The sequence below is a fragment of the Oryctolagus cuniculus genome, chromosome 4, assembly GCF_964237555.1.
Source record: "Oryctolagus cuniculus chromosome 4, mOryCun1.1, whole genome shotgun sequence".
Lineage (NCBI taxonomy): Eukaryota > Metazoa > Chordata > Mammalia > Lagomorpha > Leporidae > Oryctolagus > Oryctolagus cuniculus.
In genome coordinates this window covers 31,254,781-31,281,704 of record NC_091435.1, presented here as the reverse complement: position 1 = coordinate 31,281,704, position 26,924 = coordinate 31,254,781, and the positions used below count along the sequence as shown (strand labels likewise).

General features: G+C 36.9%; 1 protein-coding gene across 11 annotated transcripts in view; it reads left to right on the top strand.

Annotated features, from left to right (window-relative positions):
- USP25 (ubiquitin specific peptidase 25) overlaps nt 1-26,924 on the top strand; it is a 159,930-nt gene that overhangs the window by 24,696 nt on the left and 108,310 nt on the right. For 6 of the 11 annotated variants that reach the window (XM_017347187.3, XM_017347190.3, XM_051819181.2 and 3 more), the window contains exons 2-5: nt 7,336-7,413; nt 9,971-10,115; nt 14,012-14,095; nt 25,064-25,187. In XM_017347187.3, the coding sequence (XP_017202676.1) occupies nt 7,336-7,413; nt 9,971-10,115; nt 14,012-14,095; nt 25,064-25,187 (431 nt within the window). Of the gene's footprint in view, nt 1-7,335; nt 7,414-9,970; nt 10,116-14,011; nt 14,096-21,676; nt 21,805-25,063; nt 25,188-26,924 lie in introns of those variants that run through there. The other 5 variants (XM_017347192.3, XM_051819182.2, XM_008267137.4 and 2 more) reach the window with 3 other exon arrangements.

Here is a 26,924-nt window from a genome sequence, read left to right as displayed (position 1 = left end):
GCCTCTTTTCCTGTGATCTGATTGTTCCAGTTCACCTCTGAAAACGCTGTTATATTCATTAATTCAGTCATTAATGATTGAGTTCTTACAAAGTGTGAGACACTCACTAGGTACCAGGAATAGTAGTGATGAAACAGTCATTGCCTCCTTAAGACTTAGCATTTGATAATCAACCGTAATGTGCTGCATATTATTACAGTCTATGTAAATACCAGGAGAACCTCTAACCTTAACAGAAGGCACCTGAATGTGCAGAGACCTTTTGTTTCAGAAGGAGAATTGTATTCTATAGACCAGGAATCAAAGTTAAAGGAAAGAAAGGTTTGGGAGAGAGTAGTGTAAGACAAGACCAGAGATAAGAGAATAGCTTGTTGAGGGCCCTTAACCTATGATGAGGATTGCAGTGTTAAGAACATTTCTCAGAGAAGTCATAAATATTATAATTGAAGGGAAATGAAAGTCAAAATTACAGATTAAAAAATTAAAAATAGAGCCATTTAGTGTAGTCACATAAATGCAGAAAACATGTGTGCATGTTTGCACACATGCATATATGAAATACTCATTTCATTGGTGGGTGACTTTGGAAATGTCTGTTGTTTGGTGCCTAGCAGTGCTGTAGTGCATGTGTTTCTAAAGTTTCATGTTGGTTTGAGATTTCAAGTTGGAATTTTTTTTCTGCATTGTTAGAAAGTTTGAAAGCTTATTTTAGAGGTTATTCTAAGCTTTTCTTCCTCCTGAGGATGAACACCTTCACCATTCTTCTCTTTGCATTAAACCAAATTTCATTTATATTTGGAAATTCAGTTAAAGGAACTGATGACTGACTTATGAGTCACTCAGCACTTAACAGGAAAATCTTCCCTGCTTTGTAGACAGTGATGTTTCAGTTTTCTTGTACCTTTATACTATAATGTAATAGTGGGTTTTTATGCTAAGTTTTCATTGGTTACTGAAGGTTTAATTTTCAGTTTCAAATATCATAGAGAAAATATGGAAAGGACTTATGCATTGGAATTCGAAAGGCCTGGTTTCATGTGTCTCTTCACTTGAAATCTCTGTTAACTATAAAATGAGATTAATCTGAGAGAGAGAGAATGAATGAAAGAGAAAGTAGGGAGAGTGAGAGAATTTAGAATGTGGAAGCAGTTAGAACAGCCTGGCAGACAGTTCAGAGCATAATAAATGCTTATATTCTTTCTTCCCCTTAATCATCCTTTTTGCATTTTCAAAGGTTATGTTAGTATGCTGTTTTCTTTATTGACCATTTTAAAAGGACCTGTTACATAGGGTCAACTAGGAAAGGAGGGAATCTGTGAAATCTTTTGATTCTTAATTTATATTGAAATTATATTGAAATTGTGAGTTACTCCTTAACCCTCTTAGTACTATATTTTGCACAGTGAAAATAGTGTTGAAGAAAGAATTCGAAGGCCTGTATATAGTCCTGGCTTTATTAATTGATTTTTGTGACATTTGCAAGTGACTCAATTTCTTAGCGTGTTGTGTCTTGCCCTTTTTTATCCAACAGAAAAAATGATCCATACAAGGAGGAACTTAGAACTCCTCAGAAAATGAGCTCTGGAGATGGGAGTGGATTGGACTGGATCCACATTGAACTTGAAATTGCTGGTCGAGCAGGAGAGATCCTTGTGCAGTGTGTTTCTAGTTGAGGATCAGGGCATATCACAGACTGGTATATGGAAAGATAAAAACCTTAGAAGAAAGACCAGGGTCTTAATCACAACAGAAATAGCAGCAATTAATAAAACTTCATTTGGGATATGAAGGCCCAGGTTTTTAACAATAATAAATGCGCAGGTGAAGATGTCAGTAACAAAAGTGGAAAACTGTGGATGAGGTAGCCTTAAACATAGAATTTTTCTCATTTCTTATCTTTTTTTAAAAAAGATTATTTTACTTGAAAGTCACAGATACACACACAGAGAGGAGAGGCAGGGAGAGAAAGAGAAAGAAAGGCAGAGAGAGAGGTCTTCTATCCGCTGCTTCATTCCCCAATTGGCTGCAACGGCCGGAGCTGTGCCGATCCAAAGCCAGGAGCCAGGAGCTTCTTCCAGGTCTCCCATGAGGGTGCAGGGGCCCAAAGAATGGGGCCATCCTCCACTGCTATCCCAGGTCATAGCAGGGAGCTGGATTGGAAGTGGAGGAGCCGGGTCTTGAACCATCAGCCCATGTGGCACTGCAGGCGGCTTTACCAGCTATGCCACAGCGCCAGCGCCCATTGCTTATCTTTTGATCTCTTTCCCTCTTCTTACACACTTAACTAGGAAAATTCTTTCACCTTTTCTTATTCCCACCCAGCATCTTCTCCTCTCTCTGAACCTTTTCTCTGTTTCATTTTCAGTCATAATTTATGAAAACGTGAACCGTGCTGAAGGTAACAACTGGTTTTTTTTCTAGGATACCTAGGCTGGCATTATAGTGAATGATAAATATCAATCATAAGAAAATTTCAAAGACCTTGCTTCTCTCCATAAAATACTATGTATTAATGCAGGTGACTTGCGCTCTAAATCAGTCGCCTCATAACTCAGTGGTACACTGAAATACTAACATCTTGTTTACAGGTCAGCTGGTTGGCTGGGGTGGCTCTTCTCTATGTGGGCCTCATTCTTTAGAGAAGCGTGGCCTACCCAGATCATGTTTTTCAAGGGAATGCAGAACATCATGAGGGCACGCCCACGCATGTGTGCATATTTTATGTCAGCTGGCAAGATGAGTACTCACTTGCAATTGGGAATGCCCGTCATCATTGCCACAGAGAAACACAGATGGGTGTCACGTAACCACAGGGACATGGTCTGAGGAATGTGTCAGTAGTTGCTTTAATCGTTGTACAAACATCTTGAATGTACTCACCTGAACCTAGACGGTAATAAGTAATAAGTCATTCTACATGGCCTCTTTTTATTGGTTAAGATTTATTTATTTGAAAGGCAGAATGAAAGAGGGAGAGCAATTGATCTTTGATTTGCTAGTTCTCTTTCCAAATGGCCACAACACCTAGGACTGGGCTAGGCAGAAGCTGGGAGCCAGGGACCCCGTCCTGGTGTCTTACATGAGTGGCGGGGGCCTAAGTACTTGGGCCATTTTCCAATGCCTTCTCAGGCACATTAGCAGGAAGTTGGATTATAAGTGGAGCAGCAGGACTTGAACTGGCATTCTGATATGAAACGCTATTATCTCAAGCTGCAATTTAACTTTCTGTGCCATGACATCAGCCCCAACCTATGGCCTCTTGATGTGATCAAGAGATGGAGTAAACACAAGATCGATGAGGTTGTTGCCATGTAACAGCATATAGTAGTGAAATTTTTTCCTTCATAGGAATAAACAGTAAAATAATACTGAGTATAGTAGATTTATAAACCAATTACTTAGTTGTTTATTATCACATGTTAATGCAGCGTATGTAGTTGTATGTGCTGTGCCTTTATATGATCAGCAACATACACAGGCTTGTTTACCAGTGTCACCACAAGCATGGGGGGAATGCATTGTCCTACAACGTTTTGGTAAAATTTTCAGTTTTATATAATCTTCTGATACTACAGTTTTAGTAAATGTGGTCCATTAATGACCAAAACATCTATGTAGATGATTGACTGTATATTGTATCTCTAGTGGGAGGAAGTGAAAAAGTGACAAATGGTGGATACTGGGAGTCTAGCATTGGCTCCGTAAACTTTTTGAGCCCTATATTTGTGTCTGCTTTTGACCTTACCATCATTAATGGGATATATACTATTTTGTATTCTTGCTTCTGTTTAATAATATAATTTAGTAAAGATAACCTATATACATACATACATACATACATATATATATATATATTCAGCTTTAAAACGATGGTTGTTTGCCTAACTCAAACTGCACTGCTAGGTCCATCTGCATCAAAATACCTGGCCTTAACTCAGAACCCCTTTGACAGCAATCTTTGGGAGTAGGGCCTAGAAAGCTTCATAATTAAACAAAATCATCAGATTATTCTTGTGCATATTAAAATTTGACAATCACTTCCTTAGTGTAAGGATGTTTGCTTTGTATTGATTTTTTCCAACATCATAACTAATAGTTATTATTTGTCCAAATGACTAATTTGCTTTGGGTATTCTATTCATTTTTTTCCTAATCCAGGATTTAATAATTTGCAGTTGAGGGAAATACTGCTTTAGGCAAAGAATGGCTTTCATATATTGGTAGTAATGAGATTACAAACTTGTTAAAGATTTATTTATGTACTGATTTGAAAGGCAGAGTGACAGACATGTATGTCTTTTAATTTGTAATGTTAGGTATTATATAACTTAGTCATGATTCTACTGCTAGTTATTGGTGATTTTCTAAATGAAAGAAAAATTGATTTATTTAAGGAGAATTTTATTTTTCTCATTTAAGTCCTATAAATTTGACAACTCAGTTTTTTCTACAACTGTTGATACTTCTTGGCATATTTCTTGCTTAGATACTGTATTATGTATTGTTAGATAGTGATGGTTATCTCAGCATTATGGAAATGAAAGCTCTTTTATGTGACAGACACTGACAGTGCCTATCCCTGTAGGGCTGAGTATCCTTTGTGAAATGGTTTCATCAAGCATTTTTCAGATTTCAGATTTTGAAATAATTTGCATATACATTAGGAGATAACTCATGGATGAGACCCAATTGTAAATCAAATTCATTTTTGTTTCATATATACCTTATTCATATTGTCCAAATATAATTTTATAAAGTATTTTTAGTGAACCTGAGTTTTGACTGTCATCCATCAGGTGTGAGATTTTCCACTTATGTCATCATGTCAGTGCTCACAAAGTTCGGATTTTGGAGAATTTCAGTTCTTAGATTTTTGGACTGGAGATACTCAATCTGTGTGTACCTTCGTTTTTAAACAGGACTCTATAATTTTGTTTTTGTGGCAGCTTTTTCCCTCATTTATAAATTCATTTTCCAGCCACCTCTGAAGCTGAGTGGGTATGCAGCTTTGTTCTGCTCATGGAGCTTTAAGTGGAGGTCTGGTGTTGGGGCTCCTTAAACAAGGCAGATTGATTTGCAGGTGCCTATGGTCACTTGCCCTTGCTTTTCTGCTTGGAGGGTGGAGAGCATGAAGTGATAGACATGTAGTTAGTTAAATGGCACATGTAAGGATTTTGGAGTGGCAACATAGGAAGAACGTGGATTGTAGACACTATGTTGGCTGTCTATTTTGTCTGGACTGTCTACTGTCAGCAGTTTGTATTGTAGGGTAAAATCAAGACACCACAGAATACTGAAGCTGTTACACAGATTGAACTCTTACCTGTTCTTGACTGTAGTTTCCAATTGATACATATTTTTGTAAAACTGCTTGGACTTTTTATTTTAAACTTTTCAGATTTCTTCCCCCCAACTTCTATTTGTTTTGTAGTTTGTCCAGGACTTTGGACTTCTGATTGTGTATATGTTATGCATATTTAAATTGTTATGCATATTTTGAAGTGCAGAACATGTTAACACTTTTATTTTGAGTTAATTTCAAATTTAAAGTTGTAAGAAAACTTTCCTAACTTATTTTTTCAGAATTACCTAAGAGTAAACATGCCCCATTACCTCTTAAATGTTAATATTTAATACTTAGATAATTTAAAATATATTTTCTAAGAAAATACTGTCTTATTCAACTGTAGGTTTAGCAAATTCAGAAATGTAATATTAATTCAGTATCCTTACTAACCATGCATATTTACACTGGCATTTCTCTGCTTGTTCCAATGGTGTCCTGCATAGCATTTAGTATGAGATGCAGTCCACCTTCCTGTGCTGCATTTGATAGTCTCTAGTCTCTTTTACTCTGGAGACACATTTTTTCTTCTTTCATGATGTAGACAATTTTGGAAGATAACAGAAAAATTATTTTGCAGTGTCCCACAATTCGGATTTATCTGATGCTTCCTCAGGGATACATTCAGGTTAAGCTTTTGTGAAAGGATGGTCACGGTTTATACTGTATCAGGAGGCATACACTCATTTTGCCTGATTTTTGATAATCTTTTGATTAAGGTTGTGATAGGTTTTTTGCTATAATGTTATTCTTTATCCTTTTATAATTTGTGGGGAGAAAGTTTGAAACTATGTTCTGTTTTTCATTAAAACTTTTGCTTGGTAGTTTTAGTAGCCACTGCAGATCCCTGACTGAATTATTAGTGATAAATGCAAACCATTTTATAGAAAGATCAGCAGATCCTAATTTAAGTGACTAAGCTTATTTTCCCTAACATATCCATTGAACTTTCTTTATTTCACGGTACTATTTTATGGTTTTTGGCAACTTGCTTTAAGAAATACAGAGGTATAATGAAAGAACATGGCTCTTACTCCAGAAAGGTTGAGGAAAGATTTGATGGTGGAGTCCTATGCCGCCTCTTCCTTTTCTTTTTTTTCCTTTTTTTTTTTTTTGACAGGCAGAGTGGACAGAGAGAGAGAGAGAAAAAGCTCTTCCTTTTGCCGTTGGTTCACCCTCCAATGGCCGCTGTGGCCAGCGCGCTGCGGCCGGCGCACTGCGCTGATCCGATGGCAGGAGCCAGGTACTTCTCCTGGTCTCCCATGGGGTGCAGGGCCCAAGCACTTGGGCCATCCTTCACTGCACTCCCTGGCCACAGCAGAGAGCTGGACTGGAAGAAGGGCAACCGGGACAGAATCTGGTGCCCCGACCGGTACTAGAACCCGATGTGCCGGCGCCGCAAGGCGGAGGATTAGCCTAGTGAGCCGCGGCACCGGCTGCCTCTTCCTTTTCTAACTAGTGAAGTGTAACAGATGATATCAACCAACAGAGAACTGAGGCAAATGGGGACAAATATTCCATTCAGCATAGGGTCTTTTATGATGGTTAGATTAAAGAATGGAATGATCCTTTCTTTTCCTTGAATAAATTTTGAGCTCTACATGGTGTATCACCTGCCTATTACTTAGCCTGCCAAAGTGTGTCTTTTTCAAGTGTCTCAGGTGCCCAAGTCTTCTTGGGATTAACCGTCATACAGATCACTTCCTGTTGTGAGGCATAAAATGGGGACAGTGTGAAAAATGGCACAGAAACTAATGTAGTGCTCCTTAGGAGGTAATTTAGGCACTCCCTTTTGGAAACCTGAGAATGGAATAAGAGCTCTCCAAAATATGTTTTGTTCTTCCTAAAAGAACAATATTATTCTTAATGAAATTTGTTTTTTCTCCTTGACTCTGATTTACTTTATTTGTTCCCCTCTCACATTTATTTTCTTTTCTTTGTGTATTTTCAGAGTTCCGAGTGTAATGATTTTGTGTTTTCACTTTCTGTAGCATCAGCAGACATTTCTGAATCAGCTGAGAGAAATTACTGGGATTAATGACACTCAGATACTACAGCAAGCCTTGAAGGTATGGCCTCTCTTCTATGACGTACAATTTGTGATAGTCACTTATCTCTACTGTGTATCATATTTGAAAGTTGGGTTTTTTAGTTAAGCCATGTGGTGGTACAGATACAGTAATAGATTTTGATAAAGAGCCTCACTTGATGTAACTGAGCATCTTGGCTTTCAGCAATCTAATGTTCCATAAGAACCTGGGAGTGACAAAAACCCTTTCCCTATATGAAATGGTGGGGTGTGAATATTAAACATGATAATGATTTTGCTCAGGAGCCATGATTTTACTAAAAGGTGGTGCAACATGGTGTGAGTTAGAGGAAGAGGTGAAGGAATAGGGAAAAGTAGAAAATTAATAGAGGACCAAAGCGTAAATGTTTTTCTCCTAGAAGGAGAAATATAATTGACTTCTATTCAACTTATGCCATATTCATCTTGAAATTCTTCAGAATACGCAACAATTGCACCATTTTGATTGTATCTTTTATGCCTTTCCTTTTCATATCGACGCCTGGGTCAGTCAATTCACATGGATATTCACGTTAAAAAGAAAGAGATCAAGTCAGTGAAAAATGTCCAAAAGTAGAACTGTGTATTAAGATGATTTTGTTTATTATTACTAAAGAATAAAAGAATAAAACCTTTTCACCACTATAGTCATGCACAATTCTAGTACTTTGGACCTTACTCTATGAGACAAAGTTAATTATATAATTCTGGATTCTGAGCTGGAGGTTCTTTGTTTATTTCTACAAAAAATTTATCTTTTATATAGTTATAATCAAAGTCATAATAATAACTACACTTATTAATACTTAATAGTAGCAGGCATTATTTTAAATATTTATGTGTCTAACTAATCCTCTAAACTCTAGGAGATAAGTATTTTTCACGCTTCCCTACTTTGAAATAGGGAACAGTGAGATTGAAGTAACTTGCACACATCATTGTGTGGAGGAGCTTTGAATAGAAACCGAAGTACCATTAGGGATCCCAGGGACTCCATCTCTGCTTCCTTCGATAGAATTTTGCTTCACCTTATTCTCCCACCGGGAAAGTGATGAGAGCGTATTGTTCAGAGCATCAGTGCAGGGCTTAATGCAGCCGCTGTAATTATTTGGAGAGGAAGCAGAGGTGTTGCGCCTCATTTTCTATGATCATGACATTTAAATGATTGCTTATCCTCTCTTTATTCTGATAAATATCATGACTAAATCATTGCATTATCTATTTTCAGAAAATGCTTTCTCATTGTATAGCATTGAGGTTGAGTCTTCACCCTAACATTTCAACAGAGTAAATTCTGGGAATATCCTAGCTTGGGAAACATGAATCAAACAGATTTGTTCACATTTCCTTTGACTTAAGTTGTGTAAGTGTTAGGCTTTTCATTTTTGTTTTTAAATTTTCCTTTTATAGAAAGATATAATCAGGCAAGTCTCTTCATTGTTTTACTGTATTTAGTGTTATTACATGTTATTCTGACATCTCTCTTCTAAATGAACTTGAGAATCAACTTGTCTAGGTATGCTTTTGTGAGAACAATGTAAAATTTATATATTTAACTTAGTTACAATTGTTATCTTGACACTTAAATATTTCTGACAAGGTGTTCTGTGTTCCTTCTTACTATCAAGCTTCAGTAAATTTTGCTGTTTTCTTCCTATGAGCCCTTTGTATTTTGCTTGTTAAGTTTGCCCCTAGATATGTGTCCAGTGCCCACATTAAAGGGAATAATTTCAGTGCAGATGTTTGACCTAGCAGTTAAGGTATCATGTGGGGGAGCCGGTGCTGTGGCATAGAGGGTAAAGCTGCCGCCTGTGACACTGGCGTGCCATATGGGTGCTAGTTCCAGTCTCAGCTGCTCTACTTCCTATCCAGCTTCCTGCTAATGTGCCTAGGAAACCAGCGAAGGACGGCCCAAGTGCTTGGGCCCCTGCACCCATGTGGGAGACTCCGAAGAAGCTCCTGACTTTGGTCTGGCCCAGCCTGGTTATTGAGGCCATTTGGGAAGTGAAGCAGTGGATGGAAGATCTCTCTGTCTGTCCCTCTTCCTGTAACTCAATCTTTCAAATAAATAAATAAGTCTTAAATAAAAAAGTCATTTGGGATACCTGAATTCCATATTGGAATACCTAGGTTTAAGCCCTGGCTTCACTCGCAATTCCAGTTCCCTGCTAATACATACCTTGGAAGGCAACAGGTATTGACTCAACTTGTTTGGCCCCTACCACCTGTTTGGGAGACTCAGATTGAATTCATAGCTCTCAGTTTAGGTCTGTAATGGGCATTTGGGGAGTGAATCACTGAATGGGCATTCTCTTTTGTGTGAAATTAAAAAATAGTTTATTTTAAAATTATATTAGTTTTAGTTAATAAAGGAGTTAGTATAGTATATTTTAGGTTTGGTGAATTCATAATATAAAGTTAGAATCAGATAGAATATTTTAAACTAGAAAGTTATTTTTGCTATGTGTACTAGCTATTATGGAGCAAATGAGATAAATTTTATGAGAATGTATAGAATTATTCCCAAACATTTTATGCCCCTGTCTTGGTATTTGAAGGATAGTAATGGAAACTTGGAATTAGCAGTGGCTTTCCTTACTTCGAAGAATGCCAAGACCCCTCAGCAGGAGGAGACTACTTACTATCAAACAGCACTGCCTGGCAATGACAGATACATCAGTGTGGGAAGCCAAGCAGATACAAGTAAGTTTTCATTTCTTTCTCAGTATTTTAGTAGAAAGGTACTGAAAAATTTTCCTTTGTAATATATTAATTTTGCTTAACAGAAGTGAAAAACAAAAATATGGTTGCTTTAACCTTGGTTCCTTTTAGTGTAGTTGGAAGGAGCATGTATTTTTACCTGTTCCAAGATAGTTTTTTCCCAGATTAGAAGTAAAAGATTTTATTTAAGTTACATATTCTTTCAAAGAGCATTTCAGATAGTATTCATTGCTTTGAAATTTGGAACAGGTACATGTGTCATAAAATGAAAACTATCTAGTATTTTAAATGGATTCAGTCATTTGTTTTGTGGGTTTTAAGTGTTAGTAGATGCCTAAGTATTACTTTTGAACGTAAACTATTGTTTCTATTTACTCATAATTTTAGCATGAAATTTTCTTTCTCTTTCTATATAAAGATTTTGAGGAAAAGGTATATTACCATGTAACAAAATACTCTTGGAAACAGTATTTTGGAGATAAATGGAAGAGTTCATGCAGGATTCTATATTTTGTTTATAATAAGAATGTTCTATGTTTATTAGCACTCAGCTTTTTCAAAATATTTAAAATTATCTTTATGTAATATTATGGTTTAATAATTGTTCTATATAAAGTTTAGATATTTTTAATGCATGCATTTGAGAAATTTGATTACTAGCATGTATTTCTCCAGAAAATTTCTGATTTTGTTTGTGGCCCCTTCAAAAGTTAGGAAACAATCAGAAAGAGCTCATTCACTTAAATATTTATAGGTATTCATTGGTTTTCATTATAGTTTGTTTAATTATAAAGTATTTTCACTTCCAACTTTCAGGGTAATCTTAATATTTTTGTTTCACAAATGATGTTATGTCAGCCAAAGGTGGATTATTCCTACCTCATGCAGTTACTAGAAGATGCAAGAAGTTTTGCATATGTAGGATAAGCCTGCTTGCTTTTGGTGTCCAAAGGTCTTGACTGCATCTATATTTCTAGTTTAATTTCCCACTGTTTTACTCATATAATTTTATACTGTGAAAATGCTTAATGGCTTGAAGTCTGATAGACCTAGTTCTGTTTAATCTCTCCTTGTTTCACTTACTCTTCTTTCTATCTGTAATCTTCTTTGACCTTTCCCTCCCTCACCTAATTTATTCTAGTTTTAAAGATTTGGCTCAGGAACTGATTAGTGGAGGATGTTTTCTGTAGTCTCTGGAATAAGTATTTCTGCAGCATTCAGGCAAATGGGTGTTTTAGTTAGTACTGTGTTGCTTTGATTTGCTTGAATATAATTTGTGTTCCAAACTGTTTTGTGAATTACTTTTGATAATGTGTGTGTCAAGAAAAGCACTTTGAAAACCTTGACGGGGAATGAGGTTGAGAATCTTTCAAGAAGTTGGAAAAAAAGGGAAATGGTATAAATGCAGGAGCAGCTAGTGCTGGAGAGCAACATCTCTTGTCTTTCCCTGGTTCCTTTAGGGTATAATCTGGAGGTAATAAAAGACAAAAAGGAAAGGCTGATTTTGATTGAAGGAAACTGGTTAAAGTAAAGCAAGCAGGAAATTTACTAATTTGAGTGTTGTAGTTGAAAGGATAAAAGGATTTTAGAAAGATCCGAACTCTAGTACTCGTTCAGGTAGTACACTTTGTGACATGAGATAATTTTCTGTTTGTATAAAGGGGAAAGTTAGGATTGTAAGACTGTCGTGAACAAAATTAGATTTATCATTTGCTTTGTTAGAGTAAGAAAATATTGCTTAAGCTAAATATTAACATCTGTTGAAGACTTTTGATTAGCATGGTGCAAATGTTGTCGAGGACAAAAAGAGGAATTTGAATAGACGGCTTGAAGGAACAGGCAAACTAATTCAGAAGACCTGTGTTTCATTGCAGATAATAATTAAAAAAAAAAGTGTTTTGTGTATGTCTTTTGCATAGTATCCCTAATTTTATTTTCCCTTTAAAATCAAAGATAGAGAAATGGATTATCTGATTTCACCTCAACTGACTTATGATTGCTTGCTGTTGTGTTTTTTTATTTATGAAGTATTCTGTTCGTTCAGTTAGGATTCTCAATGGGCTAGTGTGTCCATAAGTTGGTTTTAGATTATTGAGAAGCAAGCTGTTGTAGAAATTTAATGTGCTTGTATGGTGATTGTGCTAGTAGCAGATTGGGGAAAATATAGCTAAAAGGATAACAGTAGTTTTCCATTTAACATATTTGTACTTACCATGTTTTATGAAGTGCTAAGAAGTATATAGTTGCCTACAGGCAACAGTCATGATTAATAATTAAATTTACTAGTTTCCTATTGTAGTGTTACATGGTTTAAGACTGGGTAGTAGCAGAGGTCATGCATTTAGCGGATATTTAAAACAAGGCTCTTTAAATTACTTTGCAATTATTAGTGGGAAGAAATGAAGTCTTGTGTATTTTTAGTTCTTGGAAGGAGTGGTTAAAACCCACATGTAAGAAGGAAACAGAGAATAATTGCCAGTGAAGATATTTTCAAATCCTGGCCTCTAAAAATTGAAGGCTAGTAGTATGGAATGATTGGAGAGTGGCATTACTAAAGGGGTTGTTCTAGAGGTAAATATTCCTTTTGAGTATTTTCTCAAATAGCTGACTTTCTGGCAAATTTGGCAGGATTTTACTTTCAGTCTGTTTTTTCCCCTTTGTTTTCTTTTTTTTTAAGTACAAAGTTTCTTACAACTAGGATCAGCATTAAAAAAGGTCATGCTAAGTTAAAGTGTGTCATCTGTTGGTTGCAGGCTGACAAAACATCTGGATTTTGAAATAAACATCTCATACTAAATAAATATCTTTCCTTATTGATATAAGCTGGAATATAACTGCTTAGAGTTGTCTCCATTTGAAGAAAACACAATTCATTTTTTTCTATGACAAGAAAAAATTTTTTTTCAAGATTTATTTATTTATTTGAGAGGCAGAGTCACAGAGACAGAGATATCTTCCATCCCTTGGTTCATTCCTCAGATGGCCATAATAGCCAGAGCTGGGCAAATCTGAAGCCAGGGACCAGGAGCTTCTGGGTCTTGCATGTGGGCCCCTGCCCACGCACTCGAGCCATCTTCTGCTCTAGCAGGCACATTAGCAGGAAGCCAGATAGGAAGTGGAGCAGCCAGGACTGGAACTGGCACCCACATGGGGTGCTGGTGCCACAGGTTGTTGGTTTACCTGCTGTGCCACAGTGCTGGCCCCTAGTTTTTAGGTTAGTATCTTCTAGAAGTCATGTAGTGAAATTTTCATTTATGTATACTCTTATATATTAGAAACCAGAGTAAATTATGTCACTTGATTAGAAGAACAATTATGCTTATGAACCTTTATTTAGTAGTGAAGATGTATTATTGTTAATAGTAGGACAATCATTATAACTTTAGTGCATGTTTCACTTTTTAGAGAAAAGGGAACCATTTAAAGGAAAGTGTGTATGTTATAGAATAATTTAAAAATAGTGTATCTGTTCTGTTTATATTACTTGGTAAAAGTCCATATTGTCAGTTAATATTCTGTTGGATTCCTGGGAAAGGTCCAAATCATTTGTAGTATAGTTAGCAAAAATCTAGACAACTTTTTTTATTACTTAGATCTGTTGAGATCGGCTGTTACAGATTTTCAATGGGTGCCTCCTGCCTTCAGTTAGAAATAAAATTGTGTTAGAGTTTTGCAATCAAAAACATGAATGAAATAGGACAGAATTCAAGGTGCTGCATATAATAAATGTACTTAATAGAGGAGAAAATCTGCAAAGTTTTTGGTTCATGGTAACCTCTGTCATGATGTGACAATGCAAGGCTTTGCCCCATTTGAAATCTTATAGTAATATTCTTTATCCTATGACCATTAAATTCTTTTGAACTTTTTTAAAACAGGAAAAAAACAGTATATGCACACCAGAACAAGATGCACTACAATTGAGCAATCAAAATTTGGATCAAAGGATAAGAGGGATTTAGGTAGGTAATTTTAACAGAAAGTAGTAGCATGTAATAAGTTAAGTTTTAGAGAAATTGGTGTAACACATTGGAATGAGTGTTCAAAGGGTAGGCCATTCAAAAATTTATAATCTGAGTCCTCCCTACCTCCAAAAAAAAACACGTTGAAATGTTTGAAAAGATTGCATAGAAAGTGAGAAAATCCTTGATATTCTATCCTAGAATTTTAGTTATAGTTCTATTCATTGGCCAGACTAATAATGACTTAAAGTACAAATGATAAATAGATTAGTTCTATTCTGATCCCTTCAGCGATTAAAACACTTAGGTTAGCTAAGTGTTTTCTTTTTCATTTTTTGAAATTCTATTTATTTGAAAGGTAGAGTTACAAAGAGGGACAGAAGCAGACAGAGATCTTCCATCTGCTAGTTTACTCTCAAAATGCCTGCAACAACCAAGGCTGAACCAGGGGCCAGGAACTCTCTGAATCTCCTATGGAGTGTCAAGAATCCAAATACTTGGCCTTTATCTGATGCCTCCCAGGCACATTAGCAGGAAGCTGCATGGGAAAAAAGGAAGCTGAGACTCCAACTGGCCCTCTGATGGGCCCCAAGTAGGGGCCTAACCCACTGCACCACACCACTGCCCTACCCTCCCAGCTAAGGGTTTCATTAATTGAACACTGAACTTTCACCATTCCCCAAGTTTATTAGACAAGTAACTTCATAAACAAGTTACTTCAGATAAGGAAAAAAATGCAATGGAAATTTTTTTCTTTAGAAACTTCTGATGCTTAAAACTGTTTTGATGATTCACCAAAATCAAGGTTAAGCCTAAAAATGTGATGCTACATTTCTTATTGATTAGATGCAATTAGGTTCTTGAAATGGATTATGAACATTCTGGTAGATATTACCTATAGAATGACTTGTGCAACTTAATTTTCTTTAGTTTTAGGACTTCTAGGACAGAGTGGTGGCCAAGGACATTTGCTAGGAATGGAACCCATGTGTTCTGATGTGTGACTCAAGCATCCAAGTGTTGGTTGTCGTAACTGCCAGGCTATTTGTTAAGTATTTTTTTTTTAAAGTTTTTATAGTATTTTCATTTAATTGCAAGAGGGAGAGAGATAAGAGAGATTGATTGATGAATCCATCTTCCATTGTTTGGTTCACTTCCCAAATGCCTGCAACAGCCAGGGCTGGGCCAGTCCAAAACCAAGAGCCTGGATCTCAGTCTGGGTGGTAGAGGCCCAAACATCTGAACCATCATCTGCTGCCTCCCTAGGTGCATTGCAGGAAGAAGCTGGATGAGAAGTGGAACAGCTGGAACTCAAAGCAGCTCTCTTAATACAGGATGAGAGCATCCAGAATGCTAGCTTAACTCACTGCACCACTCTGCCGGCCCCTAAGTATTCTTTTAATATGACATCTTATTATGCAATATATACTTTCACTTACTAAAGAAAAGTTTGGTTGGATTGTGTACAGTGCCCCTGTGAAGGTGACTCACTCATTTTTACTTCTGTTCCATAGTCTAGGTATTATCCTCTATTTATTAAACAAATGTTTACTAATTGCTTGATACATACCAGGTGCTTTTGCAGGCCATTAGAAAACATTTGGACACAATGGCTCTAAGCTGAAAAGCCCTTCACTCAGCCCAGCTTCCAAAGTGACCACTGCAGCTGAGGGGACAGCCAACCAGGGTCAGCAACATTGCAGGCAGAACTGTAAATTTCCTGTTAGAGAAGCCACCTGCCTTTACCTGGCCAGCTGGGTAATTTAAGTCAACAGGGTGCCTTCCCCAAGGAGGTTCACACCTCCATTAGGATGTAGGCTATATGAAGAGATAGATGAGTCTGAGCCTCATAATTTACAAGGCTTTAAAGCCCACCTGATTATTATCAAGCCCCTTCTGTCAGGTTCTATTTGCCTCTCAATCAGAAAACTTAGTTGTAGCTTAGACAGCACCTCTCTTAGGTTCTCTAACAACTCTGTCCTCTGTATCTAGCCCACTTGAGCCTCATTCCTTTGTAACCATAGCCTCTACTCTACCACCAATGGCTCTACTCCCAACCTGTGTGTACTGATGGTCCTCTTCCCCATTTAATGTTGTATGATTGTTCAAAATTTCTCTACAGACAAACCCCACTACCTGCAAAAGTTAAGTGGCTTTTCTCCCAGTCTTGGCTGGAATCAGCTGAAAGCACATCCTGTCCCCATAAGGGTCCAGAGACCCCCCCCCCCACACACACACACATTTCCTCTCTGAAATCCTCTCATTACCTGGTTAATGCTACTCTTAGGATCATTGGTTACTATTCTCACCCTGTCTTTTATACTACAGTGTCTAAGTGTTTACAGTAGGTTATAATGGAACAAACGAAGGCCTTAAGCAACCAGGCGGTCAACCAAATGTTGCTACAGGGATGTACTCGGCTTCCCACCCAGGAGACAGCGGCCTGAGACATTGCCCCTTGCCAACGAAGAGTACATCATCGCCCCATGTCAGCAGGAAGTAGCTCTAAAGACAGATCATTGTCCCTCTACCCCTCTTGGACTTTTGGGACTAGTGTAGTCCCATACAAACCCTGCTTTATAAAAAACAAAAGGGGGGAATGTTAGGAAACTGGCACAGTTTTAGCCAGGTGGCTGCATGGCCTAGCTACCTGAGCCAGGCTCCACCCCCATCCTAATGGGATTCACTGCTCCTGCTTCCCTGCCCGCCCTCAGGCAATGTTTTAAAAGGGCCTGTTCCTGAACACCTGCTCTCTTGGCTCCTGGTTCTTCTTTCTTGGCTCTGCTCTCCTCTCTCCTCTGCTCTGCTCTATCTTCTCTCCTTGCTAGCTCCTCTCCTCTCTGTTTCTCTCTTATATTCTCTTTCTCTCTTTTTCCTTCGCCGCTCCTTCACTCCGGTCTGTAGGGTGTTCCCCAATAAACCCTTTCCCTTTAAAAAAAAAAAAAAAAAAGAAAAGAAAACATTTGGAGTCTCAGTTAACATAGGGGCAGGACAGACAGTGAACAATACATAAACAGTGTCTGACGTTAGGGGGTTCGTGAAGAGCAGTGGAGCTGGGCAGAGAGAGGAGGTGAGGTTCAGGTTGGGCATAGAAGATGTGTGATCAGGCAGTGTCTCTTGTCTGAGGTCACATTTTTACAGATGCCTGAGTGATGACAGGGGCTGAGTCTCAATGAGATGTGAGTAGGTTTGTGTTCTGAGATTAATACTGAGGATGCAACCAGGTTGAAGCTGAGTGAGTGAGGATAGCAGTGGCAATACCCTTCTTTCTGATCTTTGAACATCCCATGTTCATTTTTGTCCTTCCTGTCTTAAGGGTGTCTCCAACTTGCTAGTGGCCTGAGTGTTACCATTTTTTAAAATACATCACCTTATCTACCTAAACAACTATTTATTTCACAGTTCTAAAAGCCTGTGTGTGTACAGGTTTTCCTTTAGTTGCTCCTGCGTGGTTTTTAGTATTATTGCAATTCTTGTCAGACTCTTGTTCAGCACTTCTCTCTCAACTCCACAGTCTTTTTGCCTATGTCACTTTGCTACGTAGAAATCCTTGCTAGTGGTAACAATAATCTTGGCTAATTATTTTTTTTAAGATTTATTTATTTATTTGAAAGAGTACAGAGAGAGAAAAGGAGTGGCAGAGAGAGAGAGAGAGAAAGAGAGGTCTTCCATCTGCTGATTTACTCCTCAATTGGCCCCAATGGCCGGAGCTGCACGGGCAGAGCTGCACCAGTCTGAAGCCAGGAGCTTCTTCCGGGCCTTCCCACATGGATTCAGGGGCCTAAGGATTTTGGCCATCTACCACTGCTTTCCCAGGCCATAGCAGGGAGCTGGATTGGAAGTGGAGCAGCCGGGACTCGAACCGGTATTCATATGGGATGCTGGCACTGCAAGTGGCAGCTTTACACACTACGCTACAGCTCCGGCCCCATCTTGGCTAATTTAAACAAAAACAAAACCAGTATTTTTCCTAGGCTTAGCCACTGTAGATAAGGACAGGGGAAGAACTTCCATTTTTCCTTCTAACATCAATATCTTTTTGTATTTTGCAATTAAATTAGACTTGTGATCTGACTTAGAAACCTCATGTAATGAAATAAAATATTTTTTGGGAAAGTGATTCATGAATTATGAACAAATATATCCATTTGAATTCATGTGCTGATGACTGCATATATTTTGAAGTTATCAGATTAATAGTTGGTATAAGTTTTACTCAAGGGATAATTCCTTGGAAAGTGAAAGATTTGTAACAGTATCATGTTTTCATATATGTATTTCTAACTTTACAGGAAAAATGTTTTAATTTGGATACTATGATTTTTTGATGTGATTTTTATAAAATGGTATTCAGCTGTTATCCAACTAACGCTTCCCTATATGTGCTATTGAATTCTGTATGAACTCACTAATACTAGAGCCAAGGATTTGTAAAAACAGCTTTCCTCTGGCATTTGAATAGAATATTTACAAAGGTTAAATCTTATAATTGGCTTTCAACCTATTAGAACTTGTTTATAGCTATACTTATTTTCCGTTCCATTGGTGAGCATGTGAGACAATCAGAGGGCTCATTTTCATTGTAAAATTGTGCATTCTTTGTGTGCTTTATGGAAATAATTGTTGCTTTAATTTCAGAAAAAGAAGACATCCAGGCACATTAGCTCTATTGAAATAAAATTTTACCTCCTTAACATCTGCTTTTAAAAGCATATGAATTTCATATGGGTAGATTATAATGTTCTCTCAGGATTGCTAGGTGGTTCTAAAATGTCTTATGGAAAGAATCAGCTTTAAGCAATATTGAGAACATCATGGAAAAGATTATTGTAATTACAAACACTGAATAAATTTTCTTCATTTCTTAAAGGAAAATGTTCCCTCTTTTCAGTTAAGGACTGGTGGTCTCTGATCTCCCAACCTATCTAGCACTAAAGACTAATGTTACTCCATATTAGGGTTGCAGGCTCAAATTCCCAATCACATTATAGGTATGGCTAAATACTGAACCCCTCGACTATTGGAGACGCTGGGAGAGGCCTGGGTAGCTGGAGCCGTTGAATGTGGTCGTTCCCAGCTACAAGCAGCTTTATTTTATACCAGCATTAGGTAAAAGTATTTTTTATGTTTGCAGGTAATATGAATTTATGTAGCTAAGTGTAAAACATCAGCAAGTCTTTGGAACAAGTGCAAATGAATAGTGGATGTTCTATCTAAAAGACTGCTATTACTAACACTACACACTGGCTTATCACCATGTTATTGCCATGTGGGAATCATGTGGCCTGGTCTTCTGATTTTTTTTTCCCCAGAGAAGGAAGAAATACCCAGTTTTCACATATATTATCTGGATCTTTATCTTTTGCCAATTAATTAAAGCTTCCTAGATCTCACTGTAAAAGCAAAGGAAAATAATCCTCAGTTATGATTCATTTTATAAGAAGTTTGTATAAGTATGTGGCATAGTTATTCTTGTACTTTTGATCTCAGGATCCCTTTGCGGTCCTAATAATTGAGGTTACTGAGGACCTCAATGAGTTTTTGTCTTACTATTTAAAAATTTAGTATATTAGGGAGATATTAAAGCTGAGAAAAGCTTAGAATATTAATTCATTTGAAAATATCAATCCATTTAATAGATAAAATATTTTTGTGAAAATATATTTCTGAAACAGTAATTGAGAAAGATGTTATTTTACGTTGTTTTAAATCTCTAATTTCTATCTTAGAAGAGCTAGAGTACCAGATCTGCTTCCGTTTGCTTTCTGTTGCAATATTGTTTGGGTTGAAGTATGTGTAGAAAATGTCTAAATATAGATTTATAAAATGAAAGAGTGATTATAATTACAGTTATTTATTTGAGAGAGCAAGAGAGACAGAGAGAGAGAGAGAATGAACGCCCATCCACTAGTTTACTCTCCACATACCTGACCATAGCTGGCTTGGAGCTGAAGCCCTAGCTGAGCCATTGACTTAATCCAGAGTTTCTATTCCAAAGCCAAGAACCTAATGACTTTAGCTATCACCTTTGACTCCCAAGGGTCTATGTTAGTATGAAGCTGGAATCAGTAGCTACAACCAGGTGTTGGACACACATACTCTGATGTGGGATGCAAGCATCTGAACTGGTGTGTTAGTGCCTAGGCTAAATGCCTGCCCAAGAACGAGTATCCTGACTGACTGGGAAATAATGGATATTCTTTGTAATACTGTGTTAAAATTTGACAGCTGTTAATTTGTTTGAGATTAGTTGCAATGTGAAACTTGAAATCACATCAGTAATTCTTTGGCAATACCAGTGACCTTTTCATACTGTGTTACATTAAAATTCATTGGTCTACCTTAGTATTTGAATAAATTTTTAACCCCACATGGTGTTGTAATACTGTGCATTGATTGGTACTTTGGAGAATATTTTCTTCCAAATGTTGGAAGATTGTCTACTATATTCTAAAAAATCGAATCTTAGTATCAATGCTGCCTTTATTAAACAATCTTCAAGGATTGGAAAACTATCAGTCTTACACTAGCAAAAACAAGTTTTACCAAATTCTAATTTTGTTTGAAAATTCCATATTATTCATAGTCAACAAGAACTGAAGTGTGAATAATCATATTATGTAATTTGTTGCTTGTTTTTCAAGCCAAAGTAGTGTCCCATAGCTGGAAAAATCAGTTCCGATTACAACTCTAACATTGTAATAGTTAGTGTTTTTATTTAGCAATAGCATATATCAGAGATACAGCAGAAGTCCCTTATATATAAAACTTTATATATAAAACTGTCTTTTTCAAAATGGTGTGTGTAATTTCAAATAATACTGTGAATTAATTGTATAATGATGCAGCTGCCTTGATTTGTGTTAAGTTGCAGTGGGTAAAACCACTATTGTTTTGCTGTGTTGGTGCAGATGTGACCAAAATAGAAGGGACAGAAAACACCTTAATATTATATTTTTTTTGCTTAAGGCATCAACTTCCTCAAAAGGCCTTGGGGACCCCAAGCATTCAGTTGATCACACTTAACTGCTAGTGAGGCGGAAAGACCACTGTATTTAAGAGAGATTTTTAATTTGATGTTAGTGTACCATTTTCTATCTCTATCTTACACTACACTTCATTTCTGAGAACCTGTTATCTTTTATGAAATATATTAAAGACCCATCTTGTTTCTTTCTTTTGTATTGTTTGAACTACAATTACTAAATTGTGAAAAACTGTTGTATATAAGTTGTTGGCATTTTTATAAGAATTTTCGCTGTAGCTGATTTGGTTAGTCATAAAACAGAAAACACTCTAGGGATTTTGAAAGAAGCTTAAGAAATCAGCAGAAGGATCAGAGGGTGGGATCTCCAGCTCAGCCTTCAGAAATGACTCTCAGGTCACTGCAGGACTGACTAGCTGGGAGTTACTGCTCCTGCTACCAGCAGTCAGGAAGGCTGCATCTGGAATCCAGAGTTCAAGAACATCCCTCCGTAGCAGCAGCTCAGGGAATAGGAAGCCAAGATTAGGCAACTGCCAGTGAGCTGTGCCTGGGCATTGGAATGCAGAGTCTAGTTGCCACTTCTGCTCTCTCTCTAGAGATCCCTCTAGCTGGAAATTGGATACTGGAATGCTGCTGTGGAACAAGGGACATCTGTTCAGTCATGCTGGAGAAAACGGCCCGAAGCACCAGAATAATCCCTTTGTTTCTGCCTTCCAGATCTCATGTTAGTGCATCCAATTAATGTAACCTCAAGTTTTTTCTGAAGGAACTTTTGTTTTGTTTTTGTTTTGTTTTATGAATCTTTCCAGTGTCTATAGTTGAAGAAGGCACACAGGAGGGTGAGAGAATCGAGAGAGTCAATTAGCTGAGAGGCTTATTTATTGTATCTCTAAACATCTGTATCTCTGACTTTCAAATTATTTCTTCTCTTTTTCCTTATCAGCTTTGCTTATTCAACTTCTGGTCATTTGAATAACCAAAATAGCTCCTACCCTTTTAAAGCTGATAAGTACTCGAATCTAGTACATCTAAATGCTCTAGTACTCGCATCATTTTCGTCTGTTTGAAAAGCTAAACTGGAAAGATACATTCGGTTTATCCCACTCACCTCTGATCTGAGTACACGTGGGTGGTATAGTCAGACTCACAAAAACTTTGGCTTGCTGGCATATGTATGATGTACCATTGTTCCAGTGACTTTCTGTATAACTTGTTCCACATTTTACTTGAATGACTTTTCTTGAACCTTATTACATTTTTAAAAAAAGATTTGTTTATTTATTTGAAAGATTTAGAGAGAGAAGGAGAGGCAGAGAGAAAGAGGTTTACTCCCCAATTGGCTGCAATGGCCGGAGCTGTGCCAATCTGAAGCCAGTGGCTAGGAGCTTCTTCCGGGTCTCCCATGTGGCTGCAGGGGCCCAAGGACTTGGGCCATCCTCCACTGCTTTTCCTGGCCATAGCAGAGAGCTGGATCGGAAGTGGAACAGCTGGGTCTCAAACTGGCCTCATATGGGGTACTGGCACTGCAGGTGGCAACTTTACCTGCTATGCCACAATGCCAGCCCAAATCTTACTATATTGTCATGAGGTTTTATTATAGCAACTTTTGTTAGGCTTTCTATGGTCAACTACTTTTTTTTTTTTTTTTTTTAAGATTTATTTGTTTACTTGAAAGTCAGAGTTACACAGAGAGAGAAGGAGAGGCAGTGAGAGTGGGAGGGAGGGAGGGAGAGGGAGCGGGAGGGAGGGGGAGCTCTTCCATCTGCTGGTTCACTCCCCAGATGGCTGCCATGGCTAGAGCTGTGCCAGTCTGAAACCAGAAGCCAGGATCTTCTTCCGGGTCTCCCATGCGGGTACAGGGGCCCAAGGACTTGGGCCATCTTCTACTGCTTTCCCAGGCCATAGCAGAGAGCTGGATCGGAAGTGGAACAGCCGGGACTCAAACCAGCACCCACGTGGGATGCCGGTACTGCAGGCTGCTGCCTAACCCTCTACGCCAGAGCGCTGGCCCCTGTTTTTTTCTGATATTTGAAGTATTCCCATAAGCTACTATGTGGAGAAAGAAGTGTGTATAGAAGTAAAAGCAGACTTGAAACCATCAATAAACTTTTTTTTCTTCTAAACTATGACATATTCTAGTATCTATATAAAACCCTATAGTCAAATGGCAAAATAGAAGCACTTGATCCTCTCATTTTTGTTTATTTTTCTCATGTAATATTGTTTACAAAAATAGTTTTATAACATTTATTTAAAAAATAACATTTAAAAAGTTTTTTATTTAAGTATTTGATTACCATAATACTTACATATTTTTATGGAGTATAGTATTTCCACATATGCATACAGCGTAACCTATTTAAATTAACCAGTTTAGGGGCTGGCGCTGTGGCGCAGCGGGTTAACACCCTGGCCTGAAGCGCTGGCATCCCATGTGGGCGTTGGCATCCCATGTGGGTGTTGGTTCGAGGCCCGGGTGCCCCTGTTCCAGTACATCTCTGCTGTGGCCTGGGAAAGCAGTGGAGGATGGCCCAAGTCCTTGGACCCCTGCACCCTCATGGGAGGCCCGATGGAGGCTTTTGGCTCCTGGCTTTGGATTGGCACAGCTCCAGCCGTTGTAGCCATCTGGGGAGTGAGCCATCGGATGGAAGACCTCCCTCTCTCTGCCTTTCTTCTCTTTGTGTAACTCTGACTTTCAAATAAATAAATAAATTTAAAAAAATTGGCCAATTTATATTGCCATTTTCTTATTTTAAAAATCCTATAGCCATTTAAAAATTATTTGTAGGGAAGAGAACGAGGCGGGGGGGCAGCGAACCAGCAGGTCAATCCAGGCTTCCTGTGTGGGTGGCAGTGACTCCAATCCTTGAGTCCACTGCCTCCCAGGGTGTGCAGTGGCAGTAATCTAGAATCAGGTGTGGAGCTGGGGGATGAACCTAGTCTCTGATATGGGGTGTGGGTGACCCAACTGGTGTCTTAGCTGCTGAGCCAAACAGTCTCCCTTTATCTGTAAGTGGTGGGAAAGAAAAAAATTTAACACGTCTGAAATGCAGATAGCCAAATGAATATAAAACATGTCCAGGCAGCAAAGGGTCCCAAAGAAGTTTATTAACATATTTTTTCTCTTTCTTATCATATGTTTGTAACCTTGTACCCTTCCCCAGCCTAAATAGAATACTATAGTCTCTGTTTTTGTTTAAATTATAGTGGGAATATATCATTAACACCTTTTGGATTATGTAAAATTGGATTACAAAGTGGTTTTACTGAGGGGTGATAGTAGTGTAGCCTTTCTTCGTAGGAAATAGAATATCTATAGAACCAGAACTGCTTTGTTGGAAGAGGAACAGTTTTCTTCATTTTGTGTGTTTCTTTTTGTAAAACGAGAATCTTGTTTTCACTTAAAATAACTGTGTATTAAGTAGTTAAAATGGCATATAGATGGGTTTAAAGTAGGACATGAAAGATCGTTACACATTTTCTTCTCTATTGCATCAGTCTTAACCCCCATTTACTGTTTGGCATAAATTTCCGAGGACTCAGTTGTTAATTATTATAATTTTAAAGATAATGTCTATTTGGTAGGATGGACAGAATGTAATGTGTATATAGTTGTTAGCTTTGCAAAATCTAAATGTAAATGTATTGCTTCTGTTTTTGTTGATAAACCATTCTCAGTCGTTTCCTTATTAGCTTTAACAGCAGACCTCAGTAAATATTGAGATTCTTTTGCAAAGAAAAATATTTCTGTTCTTCATGCTTTAGGTGTATTTTATAGATAAGAGTATTATTTTATTGTCAAATGTAACCAATTAAAGTGTATTTTTTTGTTGTTGTTAAATAGTCTTTTATGGAAGACCTAGAGAAGTACGGTAGTTCTGACTTTGGCTTGAAAGAGTATATTTTGTATAAATCTCCATGATAAAAATTACCTTTCATTCTGTTTGACTTTTAATTTTGAGGAAGATAGTTTTGCTTTTCAGATGTGATTGATCTTACTGGAGATGATAAAGATGATCTTCAGAGAGCAATTGCCTTGAGTTTGGCGGAATCAAACAGGGCATTCAGGGAGACTGGGATAACTGATGAGGAGCAAGCCATTAGCAGGTAACAACGTAATTTGTATAATAGCAAATGTAAATACTATTTATAGCATAATTGACTTTAATTATTTTTAAGGGGCAATGAGATACACTGTTTTTCTAAACAAACTATTAAGATGCTTCTGTATTTACAGTTTGTATATTTATGTAACCAAAGTTTTTATATTTTAGTTGTGATTATAAATGAAGCTTGGATTTTTAAAAATTTGGAATGGCATAATAGAATATTATTTTAAATGTCTTTTAATATTTAACATTTTCCCCTGACTTTCATGGATATATTCTTCTATTTGGAATAATTTGTAGTTGGAATCAGCAGACTTTTACTGTAAACAGCCAGTAATATTTTTGGCTATGTTGGTTGTAGGTTTCCTGCCATAAATAGTTAAAACTGTTCTTGAAGTAAAACCAGCTACAGCTGATACATAATATAATGAGTATGCTATATTCTAATAAATTTTGATTGACAGAAATAGGCTGCCAGCAGGATTTATTTTATTGACTGTAGTTTACATACCACTGATCTATATATGTGTGGTTGTATCTGTATGTATCTGTATGTGTATTTGTGTGTGTGTTATGAAATGTTTGATAGAATTTTTTGATTTAATAAGCAAAATGTTTTAGTGTAACCCACCTAAGGATTAAATAAATTTAGTTTTATCATGAAACAATACTGGTTTAAACCTTGCCCTGGCACATAGCCCTCCCCCACATTTTTTTTTTTTTTTTTTTTTTTTACTGTATAGAGGTGTTTGGCAGCAGTGTGTTACCACCAGCTTTCTCTTTCTCAGATAATTTCTTTTGGCATAATATCAATGATATATGTCTTCTTAAATAATCTGAGATTACTGTGGGGGTAGGAGTTACCTCAAAATGCTATTTAGCAAGCCACAAAATTTTTCTTCTCACTGATGTTTTTTGTAGTCTTTAAATGTTACTTTTGAGGCTACTTTTTAAGATTTTATATTGTGTAAATGCTTAATAAATTTATTATACCTCTCTTAGTTGTGGCAGATGTTTAATGCTAATAATTTAGATGAGAACAAAAAATGAACAGCCTATATTTGGACATTTTAGTTTGGCTTTTTGTCTGAAGGATTTGGGATATGTTTTGTCTGTTTTAAAATATTGATTGGAATGAATAACTTTCTTGAATAATTATAAAACTTGACAATAGTTAAACTTTCTGGGGGAAATAGTGTTAAACATAAAATATACAAGTTGGATTTAATAATTAAGGAACATTGTTATCTATTATGTGAAAAAGAAGTTAGAAAATAGAAGGTATTATACTTGATTTAAGTATTTTTAAAAGTAGATGTATATATGAATTTACATTAAGTTAATGGATATAAGAAAGTCTGGAAGCTTAATACTTCTGAGTATTAGAAGTTTTATATCATGTTTTCTAATGAAAACAACTAATTATACAGTAAAATAAATATAATTTTAAAATTGAAAGATAAGACTTTCTAATCTGCTATTAAGTTCAGTGTAGTATACCAGTATATGTTATATATATTTTATGTATAGTTTTTTCAAATTGGAAAAATATCTTATAATGTTCTTCTTTGTTCTTAGTTCTTTAAATTTAATCTTAAATTAGTAAATATTTAATAAATGTTTTTATTCTAGATAACATTACAGAGATTTAGTATAGTTTGATGTGTCATTAAAATACCTTCCAAAAGTAAAAGAGTTGTATTAATTTGCCATTGCAAAATATATTTTTGTGATT